Source organism: Euphorbia lathyris, chromosome 2 (genome assembly GCF_963576675.1).
Source record: "Euphorbia lathyris chromosome 2, ddEupLath1.1, whole genome shotgun sequence".
Taxonomy (NCBI): Eukaryota; Viridiplantae; Streptophyta; class Magnoliopsida; order Malpighiales; family Euphorbiaceae; genus Euphorbia; species Euphorbia lathyris.
The window spans coordinates 51,339,646-51,364,254 of NC_088911.1; the positions used below are offsets into that span (position 1 = coordinate 51,339,646).

The 24,609-nt window shown below is 35.1% G+C and overlaps 1 protein-coding gene across 1 annotated transcript; it reads right to left on the reverse strand.

Moving 5' to 3' along the window:
- Positions 1 to 13,192: 13,192 nt before the first annotated feature.
- On the reverse strand, positions 13,193 to 14,203 carry LOC136220553 (zinc finger protein 11-like). Its single transcript, XM_066008366.1, has one exon. It carries the CDS (start codon positions 13,951 to 13,953, stop codon positions 13,522 to 13,524), a length of 432 nt encoding a protein of 143 aa, XP_065864438.1. The 5' UTR covers positions 13,954 to 14,203; the 3' UTR covers positions 13,193 to 13,521.
- Positions 14,204 to 24,609: the final 10,406 nt, after the last annotated feature.

Here is a 24,609-nt window from a genome sequence, read left to right on the forward strand (position 1 = left end):
CTGTTGTTGAGGTGGCGGGACTTGAATAGGTTCTGGGCTGATCCTGTCACCGCGCTCATTGAACCTGAGATTCTCTTCTCGAGCTGGTGGCGGGGTATACCTTTCCCCAGTTCCTGATGTCGGTGCTTTCTTCCCACCGTCTACCGGTCCTTGAGATGTCAACCTTTGTGTGAACAGCTCGGCGCACTTTTCTGGGATTTTGCTGATCTCTCCAGTTAAATCAACGATCCTTTCCTCGAGAGCCGATCCCTTGTTGGAATTGTTCACCGCCTCGTTGTTGGCTTGCATTGCCTTGCACACATCCTCATAACTTTCTCTCATGGATTGCGAAAATCCATGTAGAAATTGGTCGATCTGCTTCTCTAGTTTTGCTAAAAATGGTGCCATGTCGAATATGGGTGGGCCTTGAGGTTGTTGGTTTGCACCTCCGCTATTGTTCATGGTCTCAGCCGCACAACCTTCAGGCATGCCGGGTTCGTTGCTCTGATCCCGGTTCTGATTTTGACTCTCCTCGGAGTCCGATGGGATGGGATCTTTCCCTGTGTTCTTCCTAGGAGGCATTCTTCGTGAGTACTTATGGGTGAAAATTATGAAATTATGTTAGTAATCTAGTGCTGAAAAAGAAAGAACAAGGAAATAAATAAATGCTTATTAATGGAACAAAAGCAAGGCATGAAAAACAAGTGGTTTAAAAAATGAGCGTGAAGAATATATACGTGGTATGAAAAAACAAGTCTTACAAATTTTTGGCTAAGCCAAAACAAAAAATAAAAGGTCCCACTGGGCGTGCCAAAAATTGTTAGCGTTAGCTAATAAATTTTGGTGAAGTGGAAGTGGGGCGAAAAAATAAATGTGATATGAAAAAAGGTTACGGAAGACAATAGGCACAAAAACGGGTTTTGAAAAATACAATACGAGGTCTGAAAAATAAAAAATAAAATGGTTTTAAGTCCTAAATGCAATTTTTGGTAGCCTAAAAAAAACAAAAGGTCCCACTGGGCGTGCCAAAAATTGTTAGCGTTATTTTGCGAATATGCTAATTTCAACCTTGTCACGTGTGGTTAGGGTGCGGGCGTGCCAGAGGAATTATTCCTCAATTATGAAAAACGGTTACGTTTGTGAAATTGTGCGCCGAAAACATGAATTCTAAATCGAAACGATTAGCGAGGGATGCAAGGATTGAAAAAGTCCATCTTGGGTCTCTAGCGCCGTTATAGAAACTTTGCTAGATAATTTGTTTTATTTAAGCTAATGCGGGTAAATTGAAGACGAGAAAATAAAGGAATTTAAAGTACGAAATTGACACAAGATTTGGTGAAAATTGGTATTTTATTGATGAATAAAGGTTTGAATACATGAAATTGGAAATGAATTACAATTGAGAAACCTCCATATTAAACATATAGGTAATCAATTGAATTAGAACGAACACATCAATACGAAGAATTGAAATGCAATAAACAAATTGGAATTCAACAACAAACTCGGAGCCACAATAGCTATCTCGGATTGATGTCGAATTTTGGTGTCGGCGTGAGGTCCTTGGAGAGCTGCAACCGGTCGGGCCCGTACGGTATATGATCTTGGCAATGGCAAAACGTTGGTAGGCAAATGGGGCAGATTTAATCTTCAAATTTGGAAGGCTCGTTTGGGTGTTTAAGAACACGAAATTGGACGAGAAAATAGTGTAAATTGAACTTCGGAATGCCAGGAACAAACTTCTATAAGGGATCGAAGGCTAAAACGGATTCTAAATAGACGGAATCTGGCTTTGAAAACAACTAGTCGAATCTGGGAAATTCTGGGCAGAATAGCTAAAAGAATTTGGGGTACAAAGATCAGCTTGTAAACGGAGATTCTGGACACGGAATTGAGTGAATCAAAAGGCTAGATCGAAATTCAGGACGTTAGGAACAACTTTGTCGAAGGGATGGAAGGCAAAAAATGACGTTAAATGGACAGAATTGGGCTTTGAAAAAGGGTGGACGAATCTGGAAAATTACTTTAGAAAGGAAATTCTAATTGAAAACTTGAGCAGAATAACGACTTAAAAACACTAATTTGATTTGAGACACTTGAAAAAAGGCTTGAATTGAGGCTAAAGCACACTAAAAGAGCTAGAAAGAGAGCTAAAAAATGGAAAGAGGAAACAAGAACTTGAAGAACTAAGAACTTGAAACTAGGAACTAGAGAACATTGAAAGGGATCTTTAGAGAGGGGTTTTGTGTTGTGATTGAGTGTGTTTTAGTGTAGGGGATGGAGTCTATTTATAGTATTTTTAAGTGGCGTTTTGGTAATTAGTTAGTGGCATTAGGGTATTTTGGTCTTTTCATCACCAACTAACTCAACTAACTCCAACTAACAGTCCAACTAACTTAACTTCCTCAACTGCCGTTGACTGCTTCCGGGAGAGACGATACGCCCCGCGTATGTCCTACTACTCCCTGCGTGTTGTGGCTCCTGGGCCTTGTGCGTTTCATTGATGATTTTTACGCGTGGCGTCTCTAGTGTCGCGTCCCGCGTAAAGGAGTACGCCTTGCGTATTGGCGGATACGCCCTGCGTATTGGAGCTTCTGATGTTGGAACACTCTGCGGATGCGTCTTACGCATGACGTATTGGCAAGTACGTCCCGCGTAAGAAAGTACGCCCCGCGTAACGTGAAGGACGCGCTGCGTATTTGAGTTTTTGACGTTGATTTCTCCGGACGCCTTGTTTACGCGTTGCGTATTGAGGAGACGCCCCGCGTGGTGCCGGACTCTCTCATGGGTTGAAGGTTGGCTTACACGTATATTATTTTCTAGAAAATATAAACTATATCCTAAAAACATAACCCAAACATTTTTTATATATATAAATAATTATTTTATTTTTTTAGGCCAACAAATTCTATATATGATTTATTTCATTTTGGATTGTATTTCCTGAATGATTTATCATTATCTATATTTACCCTGGCACTGAAATAAAACATCCATATTTCAATGATGAAAGACAATGTAATTTTGTTAAATGGAAAAATGACAATGCAATTCCTGATGTGGGGAGACAAAAAGGGTTATGGTTGTTCAAAATATTACTACCAGACATAACACATAAATCATTACGAAAACATTATGTTTTTATAATGATATGTAGATTTCTAGGACTTTTTGTCTTTGTATATCTTTACTTTTCAAAATCTTATAAAACTTTTTTTAATTTGTACGTATATATATGGGTTATATGCCTTATTAAAATATTAAAATTGACTTAGTCTTTTAAGGTGGAAAAGTTAGAGACATGGAAGACAGCTACGCCACTGCTTTTAATTCTCTTCTATTTTTAACAATTCTTCATCTCACTTAACTAAATTGTTTATGCTCTTTTTTATATATAAAAAATTGTTTGTGGTCTAGGTGATAAAAAAAAGGGTCCTACTTTTTATTTTCAATACATACAAAAATTAAATTCTTTTTTTTTTATTTACAATTATTTCTCCTACTAATGAATAAACAATGTGAATTTTTTTTTTTGTCATAATTACTGTCTATCGATTTAATATAATCGACTACAATATTATCTATTTTTTTAAAGAAACTACAACATTATAGTATATTTGTAACTTAAAGATAATAATAATAAAAATAAAAAGCAGGCCAAAGGTGGGTCAAATACGTGAAGCCATGGGTCAATCTGAGGGATATAAAAATAAAGACATGGTTGCAAAGTTAATGAAGTTATAAGGAATGAATTGAAAGTCCATTTGGAGTGAGTCCAATTAATTTAATCCTTTGAAATTCAATCATTCAAATTTGACTGCTTTCTTCATAATTAGCACTATTATGAAATCCCATTAAAAAATTATTTTAGCCAAATAAATTGGTTATGGTGTGAATATTCAGAATTTTCTCTTTTGGCAATTTGTTGGGCATTCAACTTCATGACATGGGCTAAAAATAAATGTGGTTTGGGTCTCATTACCAACCCATTTAGATCTAAGTGGGTCATCAAGTGAAACTGGCCCAAATTCTCCCATTAAACAATGGCCATAAATCGTATCAAAAAGAACAAATAAAATTGTTGATACATCCCAAAAACAAAGCCAATAATAATAAAAGTATCTCAAAATTTTATTGTTATTGATATCATACTAAATAAAGAGCAGGAAGAAATATGATGTTTTATATGAAAAGCATAACCATTACGACACATATCCTAATCGTATGGTCGGATTTTAAATATACGCTCATAATCCTTAAGAAGCGTCGTGATTTACGGTAAAGGACATACATAAAGCGTATAGAATATGAACCAACCGGATGTTAACACGTGGAGAGCTATGCGTCAGTAGATACCTCTCATTTTCATCTATAAATAGTGATTTCTAAAGAGACATAAGGTACACAATCAATTCTGTCTTTACGATGCTTTCCAAGTCTTATTTATTTCATTCTTAGTAATTTCAGTGACTTAACCATCAGAAAAAGGGACGTCGGACAGCGGCTCATCTCTGACAGTTTGTTAAATCCACATTAGGTGACTCCAGCTCAGCCTATGGAGCCTGATTTGCAGATTGAACGACATCAAGTGGTGTAGTGAACGTGGATCTTACTTCGTAAAATGTATTAGATAACAAATTTTGCACTTCAACCTGTCATCCAACTAGTTTCAGATATCCCAAGCACTTCGACTACTCACACTAAAAAGCGTGGCCTCGTTGATTCTAGCAACAACATGCTGGAGCCATTGCATATTACTCCAGCATTGGATCAGAAGACTGAAGTCTGCTTAAGATCTCTAGATAATTAGTAGGGTAGGTTTATGGAAAAAATTATAAAGCAGCTAATATACAACATGGTCTCAGTTCAGGAATCTATGAACATCTTGAGAGCAGAGTACACAATGCAAATGGAGATTATGCGAGTAGAGCTCAAGGAAGCAAATGAGGCAAATAAGACAAGTAAGAAGGCTGACAGACATGGTTCCATGTATAGGTTTTATGTCCTATAGACAATTGTTTTAGGATATAAAGTATTTGTAAATGAATTGTTCATTTCTAAATCATTTGATTTATAAGATATAGTATGTTTAACTATATTTTAACTATATAAAGACATTAATCTTATATCACAACTGAACAAGTTAAATAAAAGGAAATCTCAAGTTTATAAAAGTAATCATAAAGTGTTCATACAAGCATGGAGTGAAACTGTGTCTTATGATTCTAATTAATTAGTTGATAAACTTAAATTCTCCAAGTCAAGTATTATGTTTAAGGGATTAAAATAATACTGTTGAGACTTGCATGTAACAATGTCTTATGTTCATGAACAGAAAGTTGATCTTACAAGCTTTAGATATTCAGATATCTGGACAGTTATATGGATCCAGTGAAAGAGTTCATTAGGATTGAGGACCCGACTTGAGATAACATGATGGATAGATTTATCTAGTGTTGTTTCGTCTCAAACGTATTAGTAAGTATAAGTAATCCTCATACTCAAACAAACATTAATTAGTGATTCTAGATTATGAAGTGTGATGTTTTGATTTTGTTTTTAACAAGATTCATACATGTAGGATACCAAGAGTGTGTGTGTCCGGACAGACGTTGAGTATCACATAAATGTTAGATTGAATATTTATCACTCTTGATAAATGGAAGATATATCCTTAACCTATTAACCTATTATTATTGTGGTTATCTTTTGGGTTATTATGGTAATGAATTGAGAGAGATTACAATAAGGATTGGGTTGGCTGGGAATGCATTGAAGATGATGATGAATAGTTGAATACGGCAGAGAATAGTATACCCTTTCCTTTCATTTTCATCCCATTCTCTTCCCCCTTTCACTAAAATGTGCACTTACACAGCATCTGTTGTATTTATGATCAGATTTCATTTTTATTTCTTTTATGCCATGCTTACACTTTCAGTGACATCTTCTACAGTCCACATTTACTGAAAGAAAGAAAGAAAGATTGATATTGGAAAGGAGAGAAAATAAAGGGTTTCTTATTAAGGAAAACCCATCATGTTTCTGACACTAGACTATGTGGGGAACATGCATTTCCCTCCCCTCATTAAAATAATATCATGTCTTGTGTTCAGAATCAGATGATTTTTCATACTTCTTTTCTGTCATTTGATAATCTTTCTAATTCAATATGTCTATGAATCAATGCTCTTTTTTTACTTCAATATTGCCTCTTCTTTTACAATTTCTACCATTCAAGCCAAGTTAATAAGGAGATCCCAATTTATAAATTTTGTACATTTTTTTCTGAATTTTGTTAGGGTGGTGTTTAAATCTACGATATCATACTTCTTTCTTACTAATTTGATGCAACTTAAATATTTATATTATTTAATTAAAAAGCTATATTAGTCTTAAATATATGAAATAATCATACTTGTTTGATATATATTTTTTAGAGGAGTTAGATTTTCTTTTACACGAACAAAATCATAGTTTGATGTTTTATCTCCAGTAAATATTAGTTTCACATTTCAAATAAATTAGACATTAGGGTATACATTAAATATCATTACTTAATTGGAAAGGTATAACTCTTTAAACATGTGATATAATGTTAGCTTTTTATTTATAATTTCACACATCACTTTATTTGGTTCAACTGTTAGGTAAATTTGTTGTTGTTGCCGTTAGCTATTAATTGTTAGGTGTTGGTTGTTGTACTTAGATGTTTGTTATTAGTTGATTAATTAATATTGTTTGGTAGAATTGCGATGAACGATTGATGTTAATATGTAAATTGTCTAATATGGATATATTTTAATTCTTGGCATTTTCTAATTTGATGTTATTGATGATCAAAATTGATAATGTCAACTTAAAAGTTCTTAATTTTGCTAATAGCGAAGACCTTAGTCATCTTTTAGCAACAAAAAATCACAAACATCCATTTATAAATTGGCAAAACTACATGATTATATTTGGAATTTACCAATAGAAAATATTGTACAAATTAATAAATATAATCTTAATAATTAAATAAACCTTAAAAAGTTAAATTTTTATTCAATTGGGTACAATTTTGTTCTTTCATCAATAATATTATAGAAATAGGAATAACATTAAAAAAGAAATATATTTAAAAATTAGAAGGATAATTTTGTTAACCTCAATAATATTAAATGATAGTGTTGAATAGACATAATCAAACACTACATTTTTATGGTTTGAACTTGATAATGTAGAATCCTGCCTTTCCATTCATTGATAATGTGATATATATACACAAGATATATGTGTGAACATGATAATTACAAATCAATTATATTCCTAAATTACAGCAGAAATATCCATATCTAATACACCCCCGTAGTCGAAACGGGAGGTGGTCGAACGTTGAGACTAGAGCGGAAGTCGTCGAAAAGAATTTGTGGTAGACCTTTGGTGAAAATATCTGCAATTTGATGACGAGAAGGAACATGAAGTACCCTAACCTCTCCTTTAGCAACCTTTTCTCGAACAAAATGTATATCCATCTCAATATGCTTGGTACGTTGGTGTTGTACAGGATTACCAGTGAGGTAAACTGCACTCACATTGTCACAATATACCAAGGTGGATTTACTAATAGGGCAATGAAGTTCAAGAAGAAGATTTCTAATCCAGCAAGTTTCAGATACGACATTAGCAACACCACGATACTCTGCTTCAGCACTAGAACGAGATAAAGTGGGTTGCCGCTTAGCAGACCAAGACAGAAGATTGTCACCAAGGAAAACACAATATCCTGAAGTAGAACGTCGAGTGTCAGGACATCCCCCCCAATCTGCATCTGTATAGGAGACCAAGGAATCTAGTGAAGAGGTTGTGAATGTAAGTCCGAACTCCAGGGTTCCTTTAACATATCGAAGAATCCACTTGATAGCTGCCATATGAGACGTTTTGGGATCGTGCATGAATAAACAGACTTGCTGAACAGCATAACTGATGTCTGGGCGAGTGAGAGTCAAATACTGTAATGCACCAGCTAAACTTCGATACTCAGATGGATCATGATAAGCAGAACCAGATGAAGCACTCAGTTTTTGCTTAGTGTCAACAGGTGTTGTACAGGAATTTGCTGAAGAAAGACCGGCTTTAGAAATGATCTCAGTAGCATACTTCTTTTGAGACAGAAAAAGAGAGCCGGCGCTCCGAGTGACAGATATCCCTAAAAAATAACTCAATGGGCCAAGATCTTTCATAGCAAATTCGGAACTCAATTTGTTGATAATTGACTCTCGTAGAGCAGTGGAAGAAGTAGCTAGAACGATGTCATCCACATATAAGAGTAGATATGCCATCTCTGCTCCCCGACGAAAGACAAACAGTGAATGATCAGATTTACTGTGAGAAAAACCCATGGTAGACAAGAAAGAGGCAAACCGTTGGTACCACGCCCGTGGTGCCTGTTTGAGACCATAAAGAGACTTTTGAAGAAGGCATACATGATCTGGATAGTTGGGATCCCGAAATCCCAGTGGTTGATGCATATAAACAGTCTCATGAAGATCCCCATGAAGAAAAGCATTTTTTACATCCAGCTGATGTAGTGGCCAACCTTTAGAAAGTGCAATACTTAATACAGCTCGAATTGTTGCTGGCTTAACAACTGGACTGAAAGTATCACCACAGTCTACCCCAACAAGTTGATTCGCCCCATTTCCAACAAGTCTTGCTTTGTATCTTTCAAAAGATCCATCTGCATTAAATTTGTGCCTGAGAATCCACCAACTACGAAGAACATTAGCATTAGAAGGACGGGGTACGAGGACCCACGTCTTATTTTCAATAAGAGCCTTATATTCTTCAGTCATGGCTTGTTTCCAATTAGGGTCTTGTAAAGCAAGTGAGGGATTAGAAGGAATAGGAGAAATAGTGGTGGTGTGTAAGTTGAGCTTTCTTTGGGGTTTGAAAATTCCAAGTTTAGCTCGGGTTGTCATAGGGTGAGTCGGTTGGGTTGGGTTGGCGTGTATAGGATCGGGAGAAGGCGGGGAAGTGGGCTGTTGTGGGGAGGTGAGCTGTTGTGGGGAATTTGTGTTTGGGCCGTGTTGAATTGGAGAAGGAAAGGGACTGTCGAGAGGAGAAGGGGGAAGTGCTGGGCTGTTTTGGGAAGATGGGTTGGGACTGTTGGGCCGTGGTGAAACTGGGCTTTGGTTAGGAGTGGACGCATTAGTGGGGAAGGGAATAATGGGTTGGGTTGTTTGTGTAGGTGAGTTGGAAATAGAAGAAATGGGAGGGGAGGCCGAGACATGTTGAGTGGAAAATGGAAATTTGCTTTCATTGAAAATAACGTGACGAGATATAATTATTTTCCGCGCGGAGATGTCGTAACACTTATAGCCTCGATGATTGGATGGATATCCAAGAAACACACATGGAGAGGACCTAGGTTGAAGTTTATTTCTAGAGGAAGAAGGGACAAGTGGGTAACAAAGACAACCGAAAGTGCGTAAGTGAGTATAAGAAGGAGTACGATTGTAGAGAATTTGAGTCGGTGAAAGAAGACTAAGATTTTTGTGAGGGAGAATATTTAAAAGATAGGTCGCATGAGCAAGAGCATGAGGCCAGAAAGAATGAGAGCAAGAAGCATGTGTTAGAAGAGTGCGAATTATATTATTGATTGTTCGAATCGTTCGTTCAGATTTACCGTTTTGGGAGGAAGTATGTGGACATGAAAAACGGAATTGCATACCATTATTGTTAAAAAAATCATGAAAATGACTATTGTTATACTCACCACCATTATCACACTGAAAAGTTTTGATATCTTTTTCAAATTGAGTACGTACGTAATTTCGGAATGTGAGGAACACAGAAAAAACTTGAGATTTATTTGCTAAGGGAAAAGTCCACAGAAAATTAGAATAATCATCTAGGAAAAGAACATAATATCTATAGCCACTAGAACTTAGAACAGGAGATGTCCATATATCACTATGAATAATATCAAACGGCATTGATGACATATTTTTAGAAGCATAAAAAGGCAATTTAATATGTTTCCCAAGCACACAAGAATTGCAAATAGAAAAATCAACATTTTTAGGACAAGAAATAAAATTATTAGTTCGAAGATTGTCTAAAATTTGAGGACCAGGATGGCCCAATCTATTGTGCCAAACTGAAGGAGATAAAACAGAAGCATTTAAAGCATAAGAAGACTCTGAAGAGGAGGATGTGACTGGATATAAATCACCGGTGTTATTACATCTCATAATAGGGATCCCCGTGCGCAAGTCCTTCACAGAGAAACCAACAGGATCAAATTCAACGGACACATTATTATCAATAGCAAATTTCCGCACAGATATAAGGTTTTTGATTAATCTAGGGGCATGTAAAACATTGTTCAATTCTAGGGTTTTGTTGTTTGTTTTTAAGGATGCATTACCAAGACCGATAACAGGAATACAAGTGCCATTACCTACTACGATACTCGTGTTAGGACTCTTATTTAAATAAGATGTGAGTTTACCTCCATCCCCGCTCATGTGAGAAGTGGCGCCGGTGTCCATATGCCAAGGTTCTGCAGGTGGTGTGATTGTCAAGGTGTGCATAGCCGCCTCAATGTTTGTTGGAGTGTAATACTGGGCCAGATGGGCCTGCGGATGGGCTCCCAATATGCCTGGCTGGACTGCAGAAGAATTGTTATTAAAAACAGGCCCGCGAGTTGCACCATGAGTTGCACCATGTGAAGAATTGGGCCAAGAAGGATAAGGACATGGGGGATAGGCCCATTGGGCCTGTCCAGTCCATGGCCCGTACCCCCATGGCTGTTGTAAAGAAACAGCCCCTGACCAGCGAGGACCGCTATTTTGCTGCCATCGTCCGCCTCTGCCCCGTCCGCCTCTGCCACGGCGATAATAACCCCGGCCACCGCGAGCAGCGCCAGAATTTTGAGGGAAAGAAGGCCGAACGTGATTTGAATATGGAGGAGCTTGATTCGACGGGGACTGTTGGGCGATAGTAACGGCGGCAATTTCAGATCCGACGGTGGCGGCTGTGCGTTTTTTACGGGCAGATTCTTCCAATAATAACATGGACCTTGCCTTTGTGAAATTGGGCAGAATGTCATTGTGGCGAATTTGTGTTCCGATTGTCTCGTAGGCGTCAGTGAGCCCCGAAATTAATTGAAGAACGAGACGATCATTGGATACGGCAGCCCCGACGTTGCTTAATTGGTCCGAGAGGGACTTCAAATGTTGGCAGTAGGCAGAGATATCATCAAAATTTTCAAGTCTAGCATTGGACAGTTCTTGTTGTAAATAAAGGGCTCTTGAATTTTTATTATCGGAGAATTGTTGTTCTAGGAGTTTCCAAGCGTCGGCGGCTGTTAAATTTGGTCCGATGATACTGTTGAGAAGGTCTGAAGATATGGTTCCATAAATCCATTGCAACACGATGGCATCAACACGAGACCATAAACCTGGATTCTTTGCTTTCATAACCGAAGAAGAGGTTTCCGATTTATCGTCGGTTTCAGGAAGGATATGATCAAGAACTTGAAAAGCACGGGCATGTGTTTTAAAAAGTTCAGCCCAAGTGGTATAGAGGCCTTTGCCGGATTCGAGAGGATCACGAATAAAGGAGGTAATGTTGATAATGGAGAGGGCCGGATGAGTTGGTGCGGCGGCGGCACCATTGTTTTGTTCATTGTTTGGCATGGTGGCAGTAGAGTTTTTAGGGATGAAGAACGACAGAATGAGGAAGAGAGAAAGAAGAGATTTGGGTGGGATTAGGGAGAGAAATTTTAGGAGAGAGTTTTTAGGAAAGAAATTAGGCTCATGATACCATGATAATGTAGAATCCTGCCTTTCCATTCATTGATAATGTGATATATATACACAAGATATATGTGTGAACATGATAATTACAAATCAATTATATTCCTAAATTACAGCAGAAATATCCATATCTAATAGAACTCAAATATTAAACACTATTACAAAAACCTAAAATAAACACCTCGTAAACACCAAGTAAGAGGATTTGAAAGAAAAAAGATCCATTAACAACATCAATATATATAAAATCTTTAATAATGGGGATAATTTTCTATCTCAATCAATATGTAATACATTTTACCGTTTGAATATTTATATGCTTACAAGAAAGTCATGCTTAAGTGTAACACTATCGGATGCTCACTTAACATTTTAACTAAGATATTACCAAACACGTTATTAAAATATTGAATGAGTTTAACCATTCAATTGAAATTCGAATGTAGCTACGATCAGAAATACTTAGTGATAGAGTTTTGTCTTCTAACATACGAAAAGAATTAAAAAAACATTTTCACAAGGTAAATCTTTGTATTCCAGCGGTTTTAAATTCTTTTATAAAATGACATGGAAGTTTCGTAAAAAAATTGCAACAATTAATTAAGGGTATATAGTCTTTCAATATAAAAAAACATTTGATCCAAAAAATTAAACCGATAAAAAATAGTTATTTATTACTATTATTTTTGGCATATTCTCGCATATAAATGTTTCTTGAATTTAAAAAAAAATATATAACACAAACTCATTTTACTATGTATTAAAATTCTATTAATAATTTAAATTGTTATAATTTGAACTACTTAGCTGCGAAAACTCTAATATCATACTAAGAACGGATTGATAGATAAAATTCAATAATAGTATATTTTATATATTACACTCTCACGCTTTGAAGCGTATAACTCATTAACACCTAATACTAAAAAAAGGAAAAAATAAAAAATAAAAAGAAAAATAGAAAAGGTTTAGTTTAGTTTAGGAAGTTCCGTATAGGTAACTGTCTACTTAATCATTTTACAAACTTCCTAATCAACTAAAGTATTACATAATCTTCTTAAGTCAAACATTGTTTTCATGGCTGAACTTTTGATTAGTTCTAAACTTAATTAACAAACCTTAATTCAATTACCTAATTTCTAAAATCCAAATAAAACTTAAGCACTCACATCACATCAGTCTACCTAAATTTGAATTGTTATATATAGTTAAAACACAAAAATGTCCAAGGATCTCTATGAACATTTGTTTTAATAAGTTAAAAAAAAAAATTTAATTAATATCCTTAATTAGAGAGAATATATATTTCGAACTAAAATGAATTAATATATAGTTTTCATATTCCTTGGTAGCACATATATGTAGAGATATGAATAATGATAGACCAACAACTCTTGCATCTCCAACTAATGTTTACACTTAACCTAATTACATGGACCATACCCACACCCTAAAACTAATTATAACATTTAAAACTCAAAAACATACAAATTAAAGACTAAACTCATAATTAAAGCATCCCTAAACAGGATCATATATTAATTAATTACACATTGAAAGAAGAAAAATTAATTAATTAATGAAGAAGTAGTCATTAATTAATAAATCTCTAATCAGCTCATAAGTATGATCAGTGTGACTTGTCTTCTCTAAAGCATATCCTACTGATCAGAATGCAATAAAATATATAAATATATAACATAAGAAATGATGGGATAGTATAGATATAAATTGACTAAAAACAACCGAGACGAAGCTCCAAATCCAAAACCTCCTTTGAATTATCTTTGCAGCCAATCTCCAAATCTAAGCTAATAAGCTGCTGCTGCTGCTGCTGATGATCACTTTTCTTGTTAAGTTCTTCCACTTCAGCTCTCATTTTAACGTTGTTGTCGTTCTTCTTGTTCCTTAAATCTTGGGACAAAGATTCATATGGATGAGTAGATTTCTTATCCAGGTGAAAGGGATAATGACGATGTGGTAAGAAAGAAGAAGAAGAATGATCAAAAACCCAAGAAGGTAACTGAATAAGCATAGCTCTATCTCTCCTATGAACATTCATATGACCTCCCAAAGCTTGAGCTGAGTTAAACTGTCTCTTACAAAAGCTACATATGTAGTTTCTCTGAGGCCATACAGAAAACACGTTTGAATTCTCACCTTCCATGTTTAAAGAATGAAGAACAAAGAAGATATCTTAAAATGAAGGAAAGAGAGAGAGATGGATCTAGCACCTGAAAATCCAATAAAGTGGTCTGCAAATGTCTGCTACCATATAAGGATATTGCTTAGCTTAGATAATATAAAAACCTAATCACTTACTGTTGTTGTTTTTTTTCCTAAATGTAGAGGAGATCAAGTGGCTCATAAAAGCTCTTGCAGGAATTTAACATTTAAATGTGAGGTAACTTTTTCAAGACAAAAAGGGGAACTAAGAGTAATGTATGTGTTAAATGGTGTAAATATACTAAGGATATATGTCTTGTTGTTGATGATATAGGATCCAATCTAGCTATGAATGTAACATATGTACCAAAATGGAAAATGCATGGTTAGCTTACCAATAAAGACAACTCATGAAATTAATCAACTATTAACTAACTCTTATTTAAAATTTCATCACTTAATTCACAAAACATTGAGTTTTTTTATGTTTCAATTCGATTGAGTTTCGTAATTGATAATATGCGAATAATTATACTGGACACGTGGAACAATCAATGTGCCTCAGCCAGTGCATAACCGCTATTGACACATGGACTAATGAGGACTTTTAAATCTGTAAGGTATCAATTTTTATACGTATTCATGACAGTTTTATCTTCCAAATCCCATCAGGCCTTCCAAAGGATTTACTCCACTGACGTCCTTACACGTATTTCGAATTTCTATTAGGGCGTACAAACTACCAAACTACAAGAACTACCCCTCATGCTATATAAAGAGAAAAGATAGCTGCGCAACTAAAGTTACATCATCACAAAATCCTAGAATTCTATTATTAATTCTTCATTTCCTTCCTCAAAAGCTCTGCTAACTTAAACATCAAAGTGAGGTCGTCGAATCGTCGAATCTCGGCCCCTCCCTTTAATCTTGTTTTTGTCTGATTTTAGGAAGTTATTCTATCAAATCACCCCAATAGCTCCTCCTCACATTTTTCCACGTCAAATTAGTTGTGAGCGTGGAACTTATATTGCATTCATGGATCACATGAAAGATTCCTCAAACCCCCTAATCACTGACCTTCCTCCGCCAAACATAAGCTTCTCTCAAGAATCCAAGACTCCTTGAAAGATGCTATTGGAAATCGTATGCAGTTCTTGTGAATCACTCTAGATCTAGACAAATTCATGGGCTCACTGGATCTAGATAGTAGAAAGTTATCATCTATTACATGGACATCATCTAAGATGTTGTGAATGAGATTAGAGGAGAACATGATGTGGAGATGGCGCAAGTCCATGCCCAGCTCAAAGTGGTACAAAAAGCTATTAAGCGTTCGAACAACTACGATTCCACCGTCTGTTCCACTAGAAATCAGATCTTTCATAGCTATGCTCGACGGAAGATCTAAAGAGAGGCAATAAAGTCCGCATAGGAGTCAGAGTCATCTCTCTAGGTCAACTTCACTACCTCCTAGTGAGAGCAGTTGGAAAGAGTCATCAAAAGAAGCACACGCATGTCTAGCTAAAAGTTTGTTACAAAAACACTCTATCGAGTCCAGATCCCCACAAGGACAACAAAAACTTGGAGGGATTCCATCGAACCTAAGACTTATGATCGAGGTTTGTAACGGAGAAAATATACTTAGCCAAGATCTCCTCTAAATTGACGGTCACTTTAGAAAAGTCCTCCCAAAACTCGTGAGGACTACCAGACTTCGATGGAGAAAGATGGCATGTACAACCTTATTAGTAAGGAGGTGAGCTGAAGATCGAAGAGTGCTATGATAGACAGTGGAATTGATGCTTGCATTTCGGAGATCATGGATACCAGTTCCCGACTCTATGCATGCATCTTGGAGGAACTAATGCCTCACGACTTCAAGTGTATATCTATCTTTGAAAGAATACAACGAGATAGGAGATCCCACGGTACACTTTAAAATTTTCAAAAGGTCATTTGAAACTATGATAGCCATAGATGTTGTCATGTGCTGATTATTCCCCACCACCCTGAAAGAGGTAGTTGCCTAATGTAACGAACAACTCCCAACAAGATCAATCCAAAGTCTTAACTAGATGGCCATAAAGTTTGCCCAACACTTCATCATCTTCATTCTAGGGAGTAAAATCATGCAAGACCTTAATTATTTGGTCCATATGGTCTCGGTAGTGGATGTCATGGCTATGAACTTCTGGAATGAAGATTTATCTAAAGAGCTTACTACCAAATTGCCCCAGTCCTTCCCAGACCTTATACAATGAGCTAGAGATTATGTGAGATGGGACATCCACAAACTTAACCCACTATTGAAGGACCATCAAAGTTTGGAAAATCACTAGAAACAACAACATCTTGGCAAAAGATAGAGACATGAGAAGATACCACATGAATAATCAAAATGCATAATGCTCACCACCCAATGCTCCTAAGAAATAAGTCATGTATTGGATCGAGAAAAAACAAGTAACATATTGAGTATTGGTTAAAGCTCAAGCATTTTAGTCGATGAAGCAACTTAACTTATTATTAGTTCCAAAAAAGTAAGGCTCACGATACGGATGACTGCAGACAACTAGCTTTGGAGCTAGACAGGATGGTACATATAGGCTTGTTAGGTCGTTTCCTTAAGAAAAATACCAAATCCCCCACCTTAGAGCTTAAGATTGCACAACCTTCGGGTCACACTCCTTGAGGGGCGATAAAAGTGATACCCAAAAGGTCTCTGAGAGAAAGGCCAGTAAAACGAAAGAGGCTGTATGAGTTCAACTCAAAGTTCTCATTCGATCATATGAAGAAGGTGCCCAAAAGAATGCATAAAGATGCACAAGTGATTAAAGTATTGATCGAGAACTTCATGGTTCATCGAGTGTTCATAGACATAGGAAGTTGTGCCAATATCATCACTAAAAAAAGCCTTGACTGATGGTTTTCGGGAAGCAGGAGTTGTTGTTTTTAATTAGAGGAACATCTACCCCAACAACTACAACACCACGCGGTGCAAGATTCTCAATATCCGTTGAAGAATAATTCCCAACACCCGTTGAAGTAGAATTTCCAGATCTAACTCTTGCCACTTGTGGTCCGACAACTACCTATTACTCTCTCCTTTCTAATATAGCATAACGAATTAATATATTAGAAGTCATCATGCACCCAAAATAAAATAGAAATAGATTTAAAATACTTATCAACTCTACGAAGTTGGTTGTAGCCCTCTTCGCTGGTTAAAAATAATTATTCGGCATCATCCCAATGACCATTGGGAATCCCTCTTTGAACCAACTTTAGCATATCCTCACACTCATACAAACATGTAAAGCAAAGGATCTCCTTCAACGCTTCCTCCTCCTATAGGACAAGGTCCCTCTCATTCCTCAAAGATTCAGAGCAAGTGGGATGAGGGTTCCACTTTAGGTGGACGAGCAAACCTTCTAAATAAAGGTTGTTAGGGGAATCTTTGTTTACTCTCACCCATAACCATGTGTGTTTGAAGCCTTTAATGTTATCTTTGTTCTAGGTCAGAACATCCCTCATCTGAGGAATCATTTCAATAGTAAACATTGTTATTCTTCTTCTTTGTAGATTGCCAAACCTACAAAACGTAGCTCTGGTCAAGTTCAGGTTCATGTCCTCGTAGATCTTTGTAAGGGCCAATAACTCTAGCCAATCATTGGGTGATATCTAAATAGGACACAAATTTAACTCTTATAGGATGTCCAAAATACTATGCAGGAGTGGAAATCCCATACCTTGCTCTAGTAGCAAGACAAAAAGTCTTAGGCACCCATCTTGTCCGGAGTCGGTATGGTGCTCCTCAGACAACCATTAGACCTCCATCTTCTAAAGTTTTGGGTATGTATCTATCAAAATCATAAGTTACTTAGTGGTCAAAGTAGATGGCTGATCCTAGACTCGACAATTTGATTGCTTGGTGGGGTCTGTTTGACTGGTGGGAGTTTGATTTTAGGAGCTATTTCTTCATAATCGCGAGAAGACAGTGTTAATACCCGCTTTTGATAATTAGACTGCTAAATTTTAATATAAGTTATTTTATTCTTATCAATAAATTAAGCCTTAGTTAATTTAAATCAAGGATAATATCCAAATTAAACGCTTCAGTATACAAATTATTTTTTAGTACACTACAAAGTTTTTAATTATTCTTTTTACTCAAAATAATTACTATATGAAAGTATTCTTAAAAGATGTATCCATATAACACTTTCATATAATATATACACAGAACTTCAAAGAAAGAATACTTTATGATATTAACCGAACATGTGAAGGATTAAAAGTTATGTTTTCTACTCCTTGGGATAATATTTTTAAGGCTTAATACATCATTTGCCCCCTGAACTTGTCCAAAAAGCTTGATTGGCCTCCTGAATTTTCAAAGTGTTCCAATAGTCCATTGAACTTGTATAAAATATTCATTTAGCTCCATGAACTTACGTAAAATGTAATCAATTAATCACTCGGTTGTAAAAATGTAAGTTAAATAAGGAAGACATGTTGCACACATCTTAAAAAAGTAAAACCACCAAGATCAGAGTATGCGATTCTAATATTAGAGAAGAAAATGTTTTATAATTGAACACGTAAGAACTTCTTTTTTTAATATGTTTTAATCTATTTTGTGAATTATGTAATAACATGTTAAGGCACGTGCAACATATCTTCCACATTTAACTTACTTTTTTACAATCGAATGATTAATTGATTACATTATATAAAGGTATTCTAATTAGTGCTCAAATTACTCCATTCAAAAGACAATATTCTTTTTGAAAAGTAAATATATTGTCAAAGATAAAAAAAAATGTATGAAATCAGAGACCAGAAGACAAGTTCTCCATCAAGATTAATTTGGAAAATATGCACAAAAGCCTTCCTTCAAACATAACTGATACATCATCAAAATTGGTTATAAATAGCCAAGCTATTTCACTCAATTGCTAAGGAAAGATTACAAAAAAAATTTAGAAGAAAAAATACCCCATTTTTATGAAATTTATAAGTGTATTCTTGCAATATTTTTCCTTCCTACTAAGCTTGAAGGAAGAGTGTGATTAGAATTTAAATATTCTTCTATCATTTGTAAAAAGATCAAGTGTGTAACTTGAGTCTTTGGCTCTCACTAGATCCTCTAAAAAGTGTAGATTCTTAGACACCCGTAAGTTTAAGATTGTAAATTTCTCAATAGAGCTTGTAAAAATTGAGGGATGTGTTTCTCAAACACTCGGTAAGTTTGAGAGAACTGAATATCAGGGAGGTATCTACTTGGGTAACTTTTAGGTTGTAAAGTTTCACAGGCTTGATTCTTGCCCGGTAAAAGAATCGCAGTGGAAAATCTCGAGAGGTACTCTCGAGGACAGGAGTAGGCCTTAGTTGCGAAGCTGCATAAATCATCACGAGTCAAAGCTTATCTATCCATGCGCTTTTAATTACTGTCTATTTATTTATCTGTAAATATTTAAATGTGATCATTTTTATATTTGCTCAAGACATTTTTAAAAGACAGTTTTAAACATCTTTCACTAAATATATTTAATTTGTACAATTATTTAATCACATAAATATATTTAAGTAAGCATAAATTTATTTAAGTTGAAACATTAATTTTTAAAAGGTTTATAAACAATATTCACACTCCTCTAGTATTTATATAGTCATATTAGACCAACAGACAAATCGTCAATAAGCTTAGGTGTTCGAGGCTTACAAGAATGATTTCTGATCAAAACTTCATAGAAGAAAAAAATGAAAAGGGAGGAAAGAGAAGAACACTTAGTGGTTAAAAGAAAACTAGTAAGAACTCTGAAGGGAAGTTGAGAATTTGGAGAGGAAATAGAAAAGATAAAAGCGCAAAAGAAAAGACAAGACTGAAAGTTCCTCCCCCTTTTTATAAACTTCTGAAAGAAGCCGAAATAGTGAATATCATGACAAGTGTGTCGCTCAAGAAACCCCAAAACCCTTTCATTTCTTTTCCTTTCAAAACGGTGGCATGCTTCCCGACACATGACTACTTTCTAATGGAATGATAGTTTTGATTTGAAAATGTACTTGTAGGTATCATGTGCCTTGTTAGCTGATGTCACATCTCAATGAATTTTCTTCTTTTCTCAACTACTTAGATGGAGGAATTAGACATCACGTGTAAGAAGGTACAATATTTTTTTTATGAATGTTGCAACACCCTTAGCTTCATCCACCAATTCTACTCTGGCCTTCATCCAACCACAAAGTCACATAGGACTTCGGTTCTCTAAATTATAAACCTAACACAAAGCCCTAAAGAACATCGACTGACCGAAGGAGGAGACATCTAATAACAGGCAAATAATCGCACTGGATACCTAAAAAGCATGAATCAATTATTACATAATCAACAGTGACATGTGGAGCAATGAGAATGAGCCCTGAATCCATAAGGTATCAATCTTTATATTCACGCTTATGATTACAAGATGAAGTTTTATATGTCAAATCTCATCAGGACCATCAGAGGATATTCTCCACTGACATCCTTGCATGTGTCCTGAGTGTCTTTTAGGATGCACAAACTACTAAACTACCAGAACTATTTCTAACACCATATAAATAGATAATGTAGTTGTGTAGCTAAAGGTATATCATAACAAAATCCTAGAATTCTATTATTCTTCATCTTCTTCCTAAAAAACTCTGCTAACATAAACATCAGAGTGAGGCTGCCGAATCATGGTCCCTCTTTTGATCATTTTCTGACTTATTTCAGGAAGTTATCCTCTCAAATCACTTCCAAAAGTTACTCCACATATTTTCTCAAATCAATAACTTTAAGCCTCTAAAAGTTGTAATTAAAACTTATATATTTAGCTTTTTAGATATAAAGAGGGTTATTAAAACAGATTATTGTATTATAATTATGCCATGTAATTTTTTTTTATCAATAAAAGAAATTTTATAGAACATAAACCAAAATTACACAGTATAAAAAAAACAGCTAAAACCAGTAGCAAAAGCTACCAAGTATTTCAGGAATACTTATCTTTGTTCTTCAAAGCAAGACCCCTTAATCTAACATAGAAAACAATACTCCCCACTACATTGTTATAATCAAAACAAACTCCCTGAAAATAAGATTTATTCCTAGCTAACCATATATGGTAAACAGATGCAGTAAAAGCAATTCTTCTAACTCCAGCAAGAACCGATTTTCCAGCAGCCTTTTTTCCCAACCAACTTACAATTCTTCTCCAACTTAGATTCTCAACTGGCAACATACACCTATCAATAATATTTTTCCACACAGCATGAGTGACAGGACATTTGAAGAACAGATGGTCAATAGTTTCAGCATTGCCCTTACACAGATCACAAGTAGAATTCTGAACTGTACTCAAACGAAACAACCTAGCTTTAACATTGAGTCTCTTGTGTATAGCCAACCAAACAATAAAACTACACTTAGGGATATTACCTAGACCCCAAAGTAGCTTAGACCAAGGAACAGTTTCATTTTTAGGCCGAATAACATTCCAAGCAGAAGAGATGGAATAAAATCCATTTTTAGAATGAGGCCAGATAATCTTGTCTTGTAAATTAGGGATATGCTTGAAACAGTGAACAAGGTTCCAAGCATCCTCAGTAATTTTGTTCATAGGATCAGGCAGAACCCAAGACCCTCTCCTCCAAATTTCATCAACTTTAGCACCAATAGGAATATCAGCATCAGTAATGTCTAAAGCGGGAAAAAGCTCATGCAAAGTCTTACCATTTAACCAAGGATCAAACCAAAAAGAGAAGCAATGGCCATTCCCCAACTTGTACTGGAATTTTCCTTTGAAGATGTCTCTTAACTGGAGAATCTTCCTCCAACTCCAGCTGGCCTCAAGAGGTTTAGTTAAATCCCAAAAACTCAACCTTTTGAGCTTATTTTCAATTACCCAGCTGGCCCAAAGTGTCTGTTTAGCAGTGATAATCTTCCACAGTAAACGGCCCAAAGTGTCTGTGTATGTCATGTAATTTATATATTCCATATAATTATATATGATATAAATAATATAAAAATGATAATTTTGTTAAACGGGTCATGCCAAGTATGTTGTCTTTACAAATTGTATTGTCGTGTCAAAAAGTAACAACCCTAGATGTAAACAACACATATGTGTTAGGCCATACAAACTACACATAATAGAACTGACTAAAGGTCATTTTTTACAAATACAACATACTTATATCATAAAATTTATCATTTTTTAACGGCTTAATACATTAGGAGTTCCCTAAATTTTGACCCAAAATGCTAATTAGTTTTCCAAACTTACAGATTATCTCGTTAGCCCCTTGAACTTACTTAAAGTGATTTATTGGTTATCTTATTTTGTTTAAGATGACCTATTGACCTCTTGAATTTTCTTACATTGATCTATTGCTGCATGGACTTGCTTAAAGTGATATATATTTCAATTTATTCATATTCAATCTTGTTCTGCCACGTGCATTCACAGAGTTAATCATGTCATTTTATGCAATTTCAGAGGACCAATACGACACTCTATGAGTTCAGAAAGCCAATTAGTTTTTTTTAACCAAGTTTAGAGAATTCCTAATATATGAAGCCTTTTTTAACCTATACAACATAAATATATCATAAAAGACACTATGATATAGTTACAAACTAATAAAAACAAGGATAATGTGCAAAAGTACCCCTAACGTGGATAGTTAGGAGCAATTTTACCAATATTGTTTAAAATGATACAATTTTACCCCGACATTAGCAAGTTGGATCAATTTCAGATATCATTATAAAATACAATTATTTTATTTTTTATTCTACACCAGTTACATATTAGTTATTAGTTAGTTCTAAAAAAATTCACATTTTTTGTGATTTAGTATAGAATCGGAGATTAATATTTTTAAATTCGACGATATATTTTAATTTTCTTTCAACTCGTACAAAATACAATATATATTTTTCACATCTATTCATGTGTTTGTGATTTGTTACTAATGAGTGTTAGAATGACACACATGTGAAGTGTAGATAGTGATATTCGTGACAGAGAAGACAATTTGTTGAGTTATTTATCAAAGGCCTAATACACAAATAACCCCCTGAACTTGTCCAAATGTTGCAACTGCCCCCTCCAACTTTCAATTGTAACAACTTACCCCTCAAACTTGTCCAATTGTAAAACATAACCCCTCAAACTTGTTTAATTGTAAAACAGAACCCCAAATTGCTGACACGGACTGCAATTGAAGAAACACGTGAAATACAAAAGCTGCAAACGCTCGTGGAATGTGATAATCAGATCTTTAGACCCAAAAAAATCAGTATTTAAGTAACAAAATTCTCAATTCTTCAACTTCTTCTTCTTCTTTTTGTTATTGCTATTCGTTTTTTAGTGATTTCTTGATTCAAAGTTTTGGGATATTATGTGGGTGAAAATGTGTTTATGTGGAGAAATAGATTCATTGAAGATTTCATAGCGTGGTACAAATTCGGAGAAACATTTTTACGGTTGCTTCAAGTACGGGGTAAAAGAAATCTCAATTTGGGGTTATGTTTTACAATTGGACAAGTTTGAGGGGTTATATTTTACAATTGGACAAATTTAAAGGGTAAGTTATTACAATTGAAAGTTGAGGGGGGCAGTTGCAACATTTGGACAAGTTCAGGGGGTTATTTGTGTATTAGGCCTTTATCAAATTGACCCTATTTTCCAACGTCATGTGTATGCCAACATTAGGGTTAAAATTGCACTATTTTAGACGTTAAATGTAAAACTGCTCGTGACTCTCAACGTTAGGACACATTATCCCTAAAAACAATATAAAAAATGGGGCCTCAATAGGTTTCAATTATAAAATTTAGAAACAAGTTTTCAAAGGGTCCCTACCACAAACATGTAAAGTTCAAACACTCAAAAGTTGAAGTTAACTCAACACAACAAACATGTAAACCAAATTTAGGAACTTCAAATTATGTTTGCCCTTTTTTCATGTGATAATATGGAACATAAATTGTACATTTTTATTCCCTCAAGCTATAAGTACGACTTCCAAGTTATTACAAAAAGAAAATTTCATAACCTCAAGTAATTATTTGATCATTATTCAATTGGAATCAGGACCGGTCTTGACATTTTATAGACTCTAAGTAAAATAAGAGATAATTGGCTCTTAATAAAAAAAAATTATACTTAAAAATCTAAAATAGAAATTTGAATCCATTTTAAACCTAAAATATCATAGTATTTGATCATCTTTAGATATAAATGGATATTATAACTATATTTATAACAAAAAAAAAAAAGGTTTTTTTACCCTGAGCGGCCGCACTCCTGGCCTATGTCCAGGGTCGGCCTAGGGTTGGTGAGCAGTAGGCCTCACATGGCAAAAGAAAAGCTCACTAACATAGAGAATATGAGTGAAACTCTTGGATAGCAATTTTGAAGGCATGCTTACAAGTACACAAACACTAGATAGAGAAACCCTTTACTTCTTTTAATTTTCCTCATTTTCTCATTCCTTGTCAATCATCATAAACCCTAAAAATTGAAGGTGAAGTTTGGTAGAAAATGAGGGATTGATATACTATACCTAAGATAGTAACATTTGGATGATAATGTATTTTTAATATGTTATTGTGGCACCAGGT

Excerpts from the sequence above, each read along its gene's own strand:
- LOC136220553 (XM_066008366.1), bottom strand. The coding sequence starts at position 13,953 with ATGGAAGGTGAGAATTCAAACGTGTTTTCTGTATGGCCTCAGAGAAAC.